This window comes from Phlebotomus papatasi, chromosome 3 (genome assembly GCF_024763615.1).
Source record: "Phlebotomus papatasi isolate M1 chromosome 3, Ppap_2.1, whole genome shotgun sequence".
Taxonomy (NCBI): Eukaryota; Metazoa; Arthropoda; class Insecta; order Diptera; family Psychodidae; genus Phlebotomus; species Phlebotomus papatasi.
Window position 1 is genome coordinate 29,782,993 of NC_077224.1, and position 13,213 is coordinate 29,796,205.

The following is a 13,213-nucleotide window of genomic DNA, read 5'->3' on the forward strand; positions in this document are numbered from 1 at the left end:
CCCCCTGACCCGAGCTATAAGGGTCCAAAAAAAATTTCTTAAAATGGCCATAACTCCGGTTCTAATTGTCAGAATTTAAAAAGTGAGGGCTTTTTGGAAAGCTCTCGTGAAATGCCACTTCCCCTTCTAACATCGCAAGTTCATTAAACCACCACTAGGGGCGCCATTTTTAAAAAGAAAATTTTTAAATCTTATAAGTTAAATAACTCAAAAATTCCCTTGTGCATCGGACTGAAAATTTAGTATGTTGTAGCCTTTGATTATACCTATCAAACAAAAAAAAACCTTAAGTCGATCTAAAACCCCTGACCCGAGCTATAAGGGGTCAAAATTCGAACATTGACCGGCCTCTATCTCCGTTTCTAATTAACATAGCGACCTAAATTTTACCTTTTTGGTTTCGTATCGATGAGCACTTTCAGATGTAAGTTCAAAAATTCACCACAGGTGGCGCTGTGATAGCGTCAAAATTCATCGAAATTCAAAGTAATTTTTCTCAAAAACGGCATTGTGCAAGTTAATCAAATTTTAGTATGTTGTAGTCCAGTCTAGGACGTTTCCAAAATGGTGCAATTGTGCGCTGTGGTTTCAATAGAACCGGAGATATGAGGGGTCAAAGTTCACGAAATTCAAAAAATCATATCTTCAGTTCTATTTGACCGATTTTGATGGGTGAGGGCTTAAACGAAAGATCTCACCAAATACTACAACTTTCTAGAACATTTGAACTTTGTGAGACCAACACCAGGGGCGCCACAGTCGAAAACCCATTTTCAATATCACATAACCTCAATTATCTCGACTGTCGCTGAACCGATTTTGATGATTACTTCAACATAATTGTAGAGGACATTTGTCTCTACATTCAGTTCATACATCATTTTCCGCTCAGACTACGCTATCACTCCGATTTTGCCGTTTAAGTGTGAAAAAAAATGATTTTTCCCATAATAACACATTGAAATTACTCAGATGCCAATTTGACTGCCTCTACTCCACCAAGACACTTAACTCTTTCGCGTCCATAGGGTCATATATGACCTGGGGAAAAAAGTTTCTTTTTGGCTATTTACATTAATTGAAATCTAACTGGAGTCTTGAGAAAATGAGCCAAGAATCTTACATCCTTCTATTATGACGTCGTGCACGAACAGATAGATTTCAATTAATGTAAATACCCAAAAAAACTTTTTCCCCGAGTCATGACATTACCCTATGGACGCGAAAGAGTTAAAATAGGGTTTTAAATGGAAAGTCCCACAAAATACAACAATTCTTTGATATAGTTGAAGTTCAACAAATGACTACTTGGGGAACTCTGGATGAAAAAACGAGTTAAGAAACAAAAAACCTCGCTTATCTTGGCTTCTGAGTAATCGATGAGTTCAAGTTCTACGGCAAAATTATAGAGAACATTCTGGTCTACATTTCACCCATATATCACTTTTCTGTCAGTTCATCCAAATCCTTGATATTTTGGTTTAAATACAACTTCAGCTCCAAATCGAATTTGCATGCACTCCGAGTTAGCTCACGTTAAGAATCTCACCTACATAAGCCGGTTAGGATTATCTGTCCCTTTTACATCGGCATTGCTCAAAGTCAACGTGGAGCTTTTATATAAATACTGGAGTAAATAGGAGTAATTTTTTGCGTGTGAACTTATGTCATGGGTTGATGGGGGTGCGTGCCATTTCAGGGAGAATCTATCAACATCATGTAAATTTTCCACGCTTCAACTCAGGCAAATTATGATGCTGAACGAAAAGTGTGCTTGGAAAATAAAAAAAAAGAATACTGAAAAAAAAACCGAACATAAAAGACATGATAGTAAAAACAGAAAAGTTTCTATAGAGATTCCGTTTTTTTTCATCAATCACGTCTATGTATCAGCTTAACCGGTAATAAACCGATTCATATCCTAAATTTTATCTGAAATTTAATTATATTACCCCTACACTCTTATTTTGTCATTATTTTGTGCATTTTGAGTGATTTATTAATCGGGTATCGGTTCAAATCGGGTGTGAACCAGTTATGAACGGATAAGTATTTGTTCTCTGGAAATAATTTTTATTACGCCTAAAACTCTTTTGGAGGATCTTTTGAGTGATTTATTAACCAGTTCAAATTTATTAACCACTAAGCGGTAAATGATGTGAAACGTGAAAGTACTTTTGTGGTAGGGGAAACGGGGGCAGAATTAGCCACGTACAGTATTAGATAATGGTATCTTACAGATTGCCTGCGAATGAATATTGAGGAAATCACTCTTTATTCTAAGTACACGCTTCCCTTCCTATTCATTGAAATATTTATCAGCCTCATACAAACATGTTTTATACAAGTTATACGCAATGAAATATTTCATTTGGTCGCTAATTCTACCCCGATCTCCCCGCCTATTGTATATCTAAGTCACGAGTTCGAAAACATTGCGAAGCCGGGGACGCTTTCCTCCTTTTTTTAAATTTTTAAAGTGAAAATTTCATAAAATATATAGCATAACCCTTTAAAGACGAGACACCTTTCACTGACCGAAAATCAACAATAAAAATGAAACTGATTAACAAAATCAATGAAATGTCTTATATCTAACCTTGGTGAATCAGTAGACTCTGATTCGCTGTATTTTTTGCGTCTATGGACGTTAGGGACAAAAATAGCCTAAAAATTCAACTAGCTTTTCTCATGATACCAATGAATGATTACTCTGGAAATATCAAAAAATTATAAAAATCATTTATATTTGAAAATTCGTCACTTTTGGGCCCAAATATCTACTGTATTGCAAATTGCTGAAGATTTACAAAAAATGTTCTAGATTCATACCACCTTCTTACGATTACGTAGAAACATAAGAAAGAATGAACTTTAGGTAATCGGAAAAATTATTTTCTCTATGCGACACGGGTGATCCAAATTTTTTAGATGCTTTGGTCTTCACTTTTCCAACCCCTTACGGCGCCCCTTATTTTTACTGCGCCCGGGGCAATCGCCCCGCCACGGTACGCCTATGCTGTTTATGCTTAAGAGCTTGAATTAAACAAACCAGTCTTTCTATTTTTCTTAGTCTGCCTGGTCCAGGTATAACGCCTTCATGATCATTAACTCAATATTAAAATAACTCATCTTTACCACCTTCTAGCAATAGAGGATGGAGGTATACCTACATACACTAATCACTGAGAAAAAATGGGGATGCGATTGACTTTTTTTCCTCGTAACTTTAATATTTTTTAGGTGTAAAAATATATCAACATTTTTTAATGTTAATTTTACTCCTTTTTAAGGGTAAAATTAACATGAAAAGGGTAACTTTAACTCCTAATACACCTAAAAAGCATAATATTTTCACCGATTTCGGATCAAAAACTGCAGGGTAATATAAACATTTCCGGAATGTTATTTTAACTTTTTTGGATTTCTCTCAGTGATAGGGCAGAAATTAAAGAAAATATACGAAACAAATACTATTGGAGGAGGTTGGAACGTTCAAGATAAATATTTGTTGAATTCGCCACTCTAAGAATTTTTCTTTACCCTGTGCGCGGATGACTTGGCGGTGATACTTCCAGCAGATTTCTTTTTGTAAGATGAAAATGTTACAATGTTGCCGCCACCAGCCGCCTCATCGACTGAGAGCAAAAGAGAGTGTTTCCCGGAGAGTGGAAAATTTTCCAAGAGAGAGGAGAAAGTCAAACAGTGTTTCCTTCAGTCGCGGTGAATCTTCCATGGCGGATAGTTGCTACTGACGTCTGTTGTGCGGAAAAGTGCTGTATAGTGCAGAGTGGCGTCGAAAAGAACATTCATGACCTTTTTTGCTGAATTTAACGAGTTTACCTTGTTCACCTCCTTTTGTGGTTAGTAAGTCAAAGTTTCCCTACAAAAACATATAAATTTGAAGAAATTTAATAGAAATATATCTCAAAAAATTAAAGTTCTTCGACTAATTCTGTAAATTCTTTATAAAGCGATATATTAGTTAGTATTGTAGATTTTTATACAGAAGTTCTGAAAATTGTTCCAAGAGCTTTTAGAAAGGAATTCCATTTGAAAATTCCACAATAAGAAGGAATATTTTCTCAAAGAAAAGAAAAAGAACGCGCAGAAAGTGACTGTGATAAACAGTGGCCAAAGGAATCGATTCTATATTCTGGGTGTCTTTTTATCACATCGTCCTCTGCTCTGTTCTGGGGATATGGTGGTGCCTTCGAGAAGCTCCTTGTGTGGGTGTTTGTTTTTCCATTGCGTACAACACGATGAAACCCCGGCGTATACGGACAGGGTACGGGTAATTCACCACCCCGTACAACCCGCACAGAGCTCACGTTTTTCGTCAAGTGCAAGAGTGAGTGAAAAGCGATTTTGTGACCTGATTCTATCCCCAAATACTCGCACAAGTAATCCCAATGAGACTCAAAAATCATGCTCTCATACCTTCATTGGTGTTCACGAAAGGCACATTTGATACAGTCGAACCACCAATTTTACTCCATCTTCTTCTAAAATTAATCATACAGCTGTAAAATATTTTTTACGCTATTGGTTCAGATAATGATCAAATTGTTATGGTGGCTTCGTATTTCGTTACTGCAAAATATCTACAGTTAATTAACACTTCTCACAAGCTCAGCTTCTATGGTCCAAAGTGAAACTCAATCTTGATCGATCTGATAAAATAAGATTTTTAACAATCCCACCTACATAATTCTAACAAAATCTCAAGTCCTCTTTGCCAAAAATTTGTTTTCACTTCCTGGTCACGAACATATGAGGAGCTAAATAATTTTCAGGCCGTAAGGTCGTACGTTCGGTCTTTGGAGCTTAATAACCCCTAAACCAAGAGAGATATGCAGCTTTCGGCAAAGTTTATTATATTGGGTGAAAATTGCAACTTGTTACATTGACCCCCGTCCACATTTTTCCTACCGCCATTCTGAAAAATCTTTTTTTTTGTTTTGTCAAATGGTATTTCTCAAATTAAGCTCAAATTTTAGTATATCAGCTAAGCCTTAAAGCTTTCATTACAAAAAAAAAACAACTCAAGCTTCTGATCTTCCTGACACGAGCTAAAAGGGATCATTTTTACCTGAGATTCTTTACGATTTTAGCTTTTGTGGTCCTAGATGAAATCCGACATCGTCAGATCGGGCCCAAATTTTGGATTTACACGTTTTGACACTCATAGATCACGAATATTATATGCGCTAAAAATCGATTTTCGTGGACGTCCGTCCCGTCCGTCCGTCGTATAACCGCTTCTGGATAGAGAACGGAGAGAGATATCGACAAGCGGTTTTCGGTAAAAGTTAAATGTCGATTTGCGGCTAGAAGTACGTGATGTCAGATCCACACCCCAACGCCCTTTCCGCCACTTTGAAACACCCCTAAATGTTGTTTTCTCAATCATTGAGCCCATATGGTATGGATCGATCTCAAATTTTAGTATGTTATAGCTGGGCCTTAGAGCTTTCGATCAGTACCAAACTTAAGCCGAGAAATAGAAAAGGGGGTTCTAATTAGAATATTAAAAGGCATAAACCAAAACGTGGTGATCATGCAGAGGGTGTAGGCAGGAGACGAAGGGGTCCATTTCTGCCACTGACTGTTCCATCTCTCTTCGAATTACGTAAAGTTGAGTTGAACAATATTTTCCTAAAATTCACAGTTTTTTTTTTTTGGAAATCCTATCAAATCCACATCTTTCATAAGTGTGCGGAGGTGTACTAGTTTCCCCTATTTTGTGAGACATTTATTTTCGCCTTTATATTAAACAAATTCGGTTAAGTACCAGCTTAAATACAACCTGAGAAACAGCATGTTGAATATCATTAGATTTGAAACTAATTTACCAACAGAAAATATTTGGATTTATCAATCTAAATATTGATGACTTCAGATGAATTTTCTTTGGGGTAATTTGTTCACAAAAATATAAGTTTTTTCAAAAAAGACCTCAGATCCTAATGAGTGAAATTTTAAAATTTGAAAATGAAAGTTCAGAAAATATGGTCTAATCTAAATCCTAAATCCTAAAACCTTTACATGCTTAGAGGATTATGTAATTTTAAGTAATTTATGTAATTATGTAAGTGAATGAAATGTAATGAATTTTGTAATTTTTTTATTATGTTGTAGAAAATAATTAGAAAAGGTGTGATGTTTTTAGTTTTCGTGATATATGTAATCCCTTAACCCTTTAAGGACGAAGAACTTTTTACGGATCGAAAATTGACAATTAAAATGAAACCGATAAACAAAACTTGTGAAATGTCTTACATCTAACCTTGAAAAGTCCAACAGGGTCTGATTCGGTGTATTTTATGCCCCTATGGACGATATGGAAAAAATAGTCTAAAAATTTAAATCAATTTTCTGACAATACTAATGAATTTCAATTAACGTTCTTATGAAAAATATTATGTATGAGTATTGCAGTTTCTATTTCCAAAAGGGCTAACTTAAAAAATTGAAATATAACAAAATAATAAAAATTATTTATCTATAGGGTTATTTGAGAATTCGTCACTTTTGATCCTAAATATTTACCATATAGCAAATACTTAGAGATTTACAAAAAAATATTCTAGATTCCTATCACCTTCTACTTTACGATTACGTAGGAACATGGAATAGAAATAACTTTAGGTAGTCAGGAAAAATTATTTTCTCTATGGCTCATTGATTCTTCAAAAAATTTTACCTACTGCCATCTAAAGTTATATTTTTTTTTTCTAAAGAATTAGAAAAATGTTTCTTTTCCGACCCCCAATATTTGATTCTCTCGCCCTTAAGGGATACCCGACCCGTGCTATCTCATTCTTCTAAGACATGAAAAAACCGTAAACTAACGAGCAAACGAATAATCTCTTAACACAGTTAATTATATTAATAGCGTGTAGCATAGAATCCAGTCTCCTATTACTGTATTAAAAGTAAATTAAAGGTCATCGACCACCTTTTTTAGATACAAATAAATAAAGCCATAAAATGTATATTATCAAGCTATCGAAAATGTAACAAGATAAATTATTTTGTAAATTGAAATTGTAATTTGTGAGTGAACACCCTGCCAAGTATTTGAATATTTGTTTCTGATGGAGCCTTTAGTGTTGCCTTCTTCAGCCTCATAAACATTAATCCCCACGGGCGGCGGCGGCTCCAACCACCATGTGCACCCTGCGTGAAAAAGCAATCAAATCGGATTTCATTTTAATAGAAAGGATATTTGATTAAAAGGCTTCCATGCCTCGAGGGCCTTTACTACAGGCACCGAAAATTGTGAATGGGAATGAAGCCTCATCACATTTTAAAGGTATACTTCCTGGTGCGAAATCGTTGATTCCACATTACATAGTGGAGCATTAAAAGGATTATCAAAACCACCCACTACCATTTTAAATGGAAGGGTGACGCCAAATAAGTATTTTTTTTTATTTCATAAGTGTATTAGTAACGACTTTCTAAATTTTGACTACGGTTGCGTCAAAATTTCAGTCTTTTTCAATTCATTGTCGTGTTTTTTTTTCCTTCAACAAAAAGAGAAATCATAAATTCTAGGAGCACATATTCGATTTAGTGATACATATATTGATTCTACCATTTCAAAAATTATATTTTTTTTTATTAAATTAGCTATTTTAGAAAAAAAAATCATGATAACAGATCCCTTTCTCACAGTTACTGTGATAGTTTTTCTACGCTGATTAAAGTTCTTCATCTCTTTTAGCTGATATTCTTTACAATGTCAGCTTTGTGGTCACAGGTGAAATGCGGCCTCGTCAGATCGGGCCCACATTTTGGATTTACACGCTTTGACACTTATAGATCACGAAAATTATATGCGTTAAAAATAGATTTTCGTGGACGTCGCGTCCCGTCCGTCCGTCCGTCGTATAACCACTTCTGGAGAGAGAACGGAAAGAGATATCGACAAGCGGTTTTCGGCAAGGGTTACGTGTCGATGGGCGGCTAGAAGTACGTGATGTCAGGTCAGATCCATACCCCACCGCCCCTTCCGCCATTTTGAAACACCCCCAAATTTTTTTTCCTCAATAACTCCGCCCCTATGGCATCGATCAATCTCAAAGGGATCGGACTCAATCTCTAAGGTTTATTAACCGATTTCAACGAACTTTTTTTCCCTCGTTGGTCCTCTGCATTCAGACCATTTAAAATAGAAAATTACCAGTGATAAGCCCAGATAAGCTTATGGTAGCTGAGATTCTTTACATATGACCTTGAAATGCGTGCGACTCGGGGTGTTTGCAACTCGGAATGTGTGAAAATTCGATTGTGAATTGAATTTTGGGGGTAAAGAATCGCGTCGAGCCAATTTTATCCGTTTGTGCCACCGAAAACAGTTCACTCGACGCGATTCTTTACCCCCAAAATTCAACTCAAAATAATTTTTTTACGGATTCTGAGTAACAAGCATCCTGAGTCGCACGCATTTCGAGGTCACCTGTAAAGAATCTCAGCTACCATAAGCTTACCTGGGCTTTTATTTTTCTCTATCTTATATTTATTGCATATAGAAAATAGAAAATATTAATAGTGTTAATATGTGTCATATAGTATATGAAAAACCGCAAACACTGAGATGTGATACTTCGTAACATTTTATGATATAATTCCCTTGATGGATCAGGCGTTGAAATATGTTGGGAAGAGTTTTCAAGGTTTCGTAAACACTCTGGCTTCGAACACTTTATATTTTTCCATATTCTTTTAATAAATTTTAATAAATAAATAAATAAATTTTTCAGGAAATGTGTGACTGTGGAAATGTGTATAGGTCAGATTGGTTAACCCTTTAACGACGAGACACTTTTTACGGACTGAAAATCAACAATAAAAATTAAACTGAGAAACATAAGCAATGATAAGTCTTACATCTAACCTTGGAAAGTCCAATAGAGTCTGATTCGGTGTATTTTGTGCTTCTACGAACGATAGGGACAAAAATAGCCCAAAAATTTAAGTCATTTTTCTGACAATTCCAATGAATAATATTTTTTTGCTTTAATGAAAAATATTACGTATGAGTATTGTTGTTTATATTACCAAAAGGGTTTTGCTTAAAAAAAATTGGGAGTATAAAAAATAAATAAAATCAAATATGAATTTGAGAATTTAACAATTCGCCATTTTTGAGCTTAAATATTTACTACATAGCAAATAGCTAGAGACTTGCAAAAAATATTGTAGATTCCTTCGACATTCTACTTTACAATATTATGTACAGACATAAGAAAAAAATAACTTTAGGTAGTCAGGATATATTTTCTTTATGAGACACCGGCGTTCCAATCGTCCTTAAAGGGTTAAAGGAATATAGGAAAAAATGAGAATTGTTTGGAATGAGAGTTTGTACGAAACCTGAAAAACTTCCCTCTCAATTCGAAAGCAATTTTGCTCTGTTGCTCTGTTAAAGTTCGAGCAATAGATTCGGTATGGCATATGCAAGCGTGTATATTGATTTTGTGGAATTAAGGAATTAACTCTAGTTGAGATATTATTCCTACGAACATACATATAATAGCAAATACATATTTTATGCTCTTTCACTAAGTCATCAATTATGCAGGAATTACTAGACTTCGATTGACTTGGTGCTTATTCGAATACCGTCTATAGAAATATGATTGAAGCGTTTTTTCTTTTGTAGATTTCTAGGACTCACTGCACTCACGCCATGTGGAGTCGCAATGGGAGGAAGTTTAATGGCCATGTGAGATGTCCCTAAAATCCATGTTTATTGCTCTGTGGCAGCGTTGGAGTACGAGAGAATGAGGTGCACGAGCTCATGAAGAGCAAATGGACATCATCCGTGACCCTGATCCACCGGGAGATTTTATCCCTATCTGGACCAACGATTCAGTTCATGGCAATGGAACAAGCAGCGGAGACTGGCTTTCTTCATCAGGTACAATCGCCCTTCTTGGCACGTACTGCACCGTGATCTTTGTGGGCGTGTTCGGGAATGCGTCCCTTGTTGTGACACTCTGTGCTCAGGGACGCCTCCGAAATCCTCTACTTCTTGCTCTCTGTGTCGCCGACCTGATAGTTTCGGGCATCGCGGCGCCACTCACTGTCGTCAGCATGGCATTTAATTACAGCACATGGAGTCTACCACCCGCAGCATGCAAAGCCATATCCTTTGTAAAGGTGAGTCGATACATTCTCTACTTTTGACATAGAAATATAAAGGCAAAATCATCATATCCCACAGTGAAGGTTTTAATGCTATAAATGAGTATTTTCAATCATTACTTTAATTAGATATAGAAGTTTTTGTACTTTTTGATTTTGGTTTTACCTCAAGAAATTTGTATTGAAGATTTTCTACAATTGCAGAGCTTTCAAAATTATTGTTTTTTGTAAAAGTAATGTAAAATTTTACATTGTAAAATAGTGTCAATGCGAATTTGGAGGAGTTAGAGGGGGGTTGGGTGGGGGTTATATAAAAATGTTAATAAAAACTTATTGGTTTTTTATTGGGGGTCATCGCAGACCGGAAGTCGATATCTCTTACCGTTTATGCTTCAAGACGGTGACAAGTTGGAAAAAAGACGATTATATAACTGCTCTCTCTTTGAGTTCGAAACACAGCTTTAGATGACCGTAGTAAAAATTTCATTTTTGAGTCACCGGTGACCCAAAGGGTTAAGCATATAAAGGCACAGCATTTAACCCTTTAACGACGAGGCATTTTTTACGGACCGAAAATCAACAATAAAAATCAAACCGATAAACAAAATTTGTGAAACGTATTACATCTAACTTTGGAAAATTCAACAGAGTCTGATTCGGTGCATTTTTTACCACTACGTGCGATAGGGACAAAAATAACCCAAAACTTTAAGTAATTTTTCGGACAATAACAATGAAAAATAAGTTTCTCAGATTCTTTACTCCTAAAATTTATCATTTTTTTCCGCAAAATCGATTTTTTACGCATTATAAATTGCAAGCACTCCGTGGTCGCCTGTAAAGAATCTCAGCTATCATAAGCACATCAGAGCTTATCACTGGTTTTTATTTTAATTTTGTTTTAGTACAGACGGTCAACAAAAGAAAAACAAAGTTCATTGAAATCGCGGTTAATAAACATTAAGGATAGAGTCCGGGCAATTTCAGTATAGTAAGAGTTGGTATACATTAAGGTATAGTGGAGTCGGGTGCGACCTACCTTTAGGTAGGCCTCAAGCTTAGAGATACAATATATTAAAATTTCATCGAAATCGCTTCACATACATCAATGATAAATATGGTCCGGTCAAGTATTTTTGATTATATATAGCTCAATTCAGGGAACACGGGAAATATTATTTATTATTATTTTTTTTATTAAATCATCAAGAACGGAAAGATTATATAAGTAGAGAATTGTGGCTTAAACAATCTCTTCTCATATATAAAAATTGTTTCCCTGCGAAACGGAAAATAAAAGCACAAGTAAAAGTTGCTAATTACCTTTTGGTGTTTGAAGAGAAAAGGAAGGATTTTCCCAACCGACAGATTTGCATTGAATTTATTAACAAATGGCAAAAGTTAGAATTTTTATGACTACTTTTTCCACTTTTTCAGCATGATAAAATATATTACAGCTTTTGTTATGTCAAACACTGTACCAATTTTGTGGTAGAACAAAAGGTTATTGTGAAACAATAATAAAAACGGATAGGGGGAGGTGGGGCTGTGAGCTGTGGGACTACATTTATAATTATATACATTTTTTTTGTATATTTCTAAAGAAAGCATAGCCTTTCAAGTATCCACAATTGCTTTGTCTATCTAAATTACATTTCGTTAAATCCCAGTTTCTTTTAGAAGTATATGTGAAAAAAAGTTTATCAGTTAGCACTAGAGGTTCTCCCTAACTGTTAAACGCATAACGTAGTCCCACTATTCAAAGTAGCCTCTCCCTTACCATGCAAAGCGTCCAGGCGTTGCGCAATGGCAATACTCGAAATGGTGATTTCGATGCTATGTTATAAAAATTGTTATAACCATTCAGCATAACAAAGAGATGGCAAAGCGTCCCAGCTTTGCGGAATGCTCGAACTCATGAGAGAGAGCTCTCCGTGAATTAGTTTTTCGCATGATCTTTTGGTGCTTACCGTGTTTACTGGTCTACTAGAGATCAAATTGATTCATAAATCACAAAAGCATTTGGAAATAAAAAAAAAATCGGTACTTAACCGATTCATTACCAATGAAGACCGATGCATCCCTGTTTGAAATTTCAATATTGGTTCAAAAAATCCAAATACAACCAAATCGTGTGAAAAATGAGCCCTCCAAAGTGACCTCCCATTTGAACCTTAGACCTTCAATAAATTCAAAATTGCGAATTTTCCGGTTATAGATATGTTTGGAGGAAATGTTCGCCCGGACTACCTCTGTCTAAAATATATCCGAAAATCATTGAAAAAACTTTGGCCAATTTTGAGAAAAACCGAAAAAACATGGTTTTGGTGGGGTTAGAGGAGAGGTGGGGGGAAAAGAAAAAGTCTGGAAGTATTGCTTTTTTATTGGGGGTCATTGAAGACTGGAAGTCTTCAATCTTTTACCATTTATCTTTTACCATTTAAGCTCCAGGGCGATAACAAGTTGAAAAATAAGACAGTTATAGAACTTTTCTCTCTTTGAGTTAGAGTAGTAAAATATTGATTTTGATCATATTATGAGATGTTTAGATAATTTTTGCAAAATGTAACAATTTAACTTAAGTGCAATTATAATCATACCAGAGGGAGAAGAAACTTACTATTGAGTAATATTATCTAAATTTCTTTTTAGTGACATTTTATTGCCTATCCATGCTCTAATTTGGTTTCCGAATTCAATAATATGAACACCCCTTGGATTGTATTAAGGATGATACAGCCTCAATATGGTTGATGAAAAATCCCAAAGATGACGAATATTTTTCCAGGTCTTTGATGCTTCCATTCTCATGAAAACCGTTCCTTCTTTCTACAATAAATTAAAGTTAATTTTAATACTTACATTTTGGAATTATCTATAAATTATAAAGAAAAATGCCGACTGAACCTGATTTTTGAAAACATTTTAAAAAAGCTTAACTTTGTCATACTGAAGTCGAGAATCAACTATTTTCTAAGGAAGGATTTAAGAAAATTGAATTTAGATTTTTGAGAAAATTTTGTTACATATAAAAATACAATTTTTAAAGTATTTT

General features: G+C 35.1%; 1 protein-coding gene across 2 annotated transcripts in view; it reads left to right on the forward strand.

Annotated features, from left to right (window-relative positions):
• The window catches only part of LOC129807563 (D(4) dopamine receptor), a 53,533-nt gene that overhangs the window by 22,427 nt on the left and 17,893 nt on the right, over window positions 1–13,213 (forward strand). Inside the window, exons 1-2 of one of the 2 annotated variants that reach the window (XM_055856928.1) lie at window positions 3,717–3,863; window positions 9,674–10,173. In XM_055856928.1, coding sequence (XP_055712903.1) covers window positions 9,823–10,173 — 351 coding nt within the window. In that variant the 5' untranslated portion in view covers window positions 3,717–3,863; window positions 9,674–9,822. Of the gene's footprint in view, window positions 1–3,716; window positions 3,864–9,673; window positions 10,174–13,213 lie in introns of those variants that run through there. The other variant, XM_055856929.1, reaches the window with a different exon arrangement.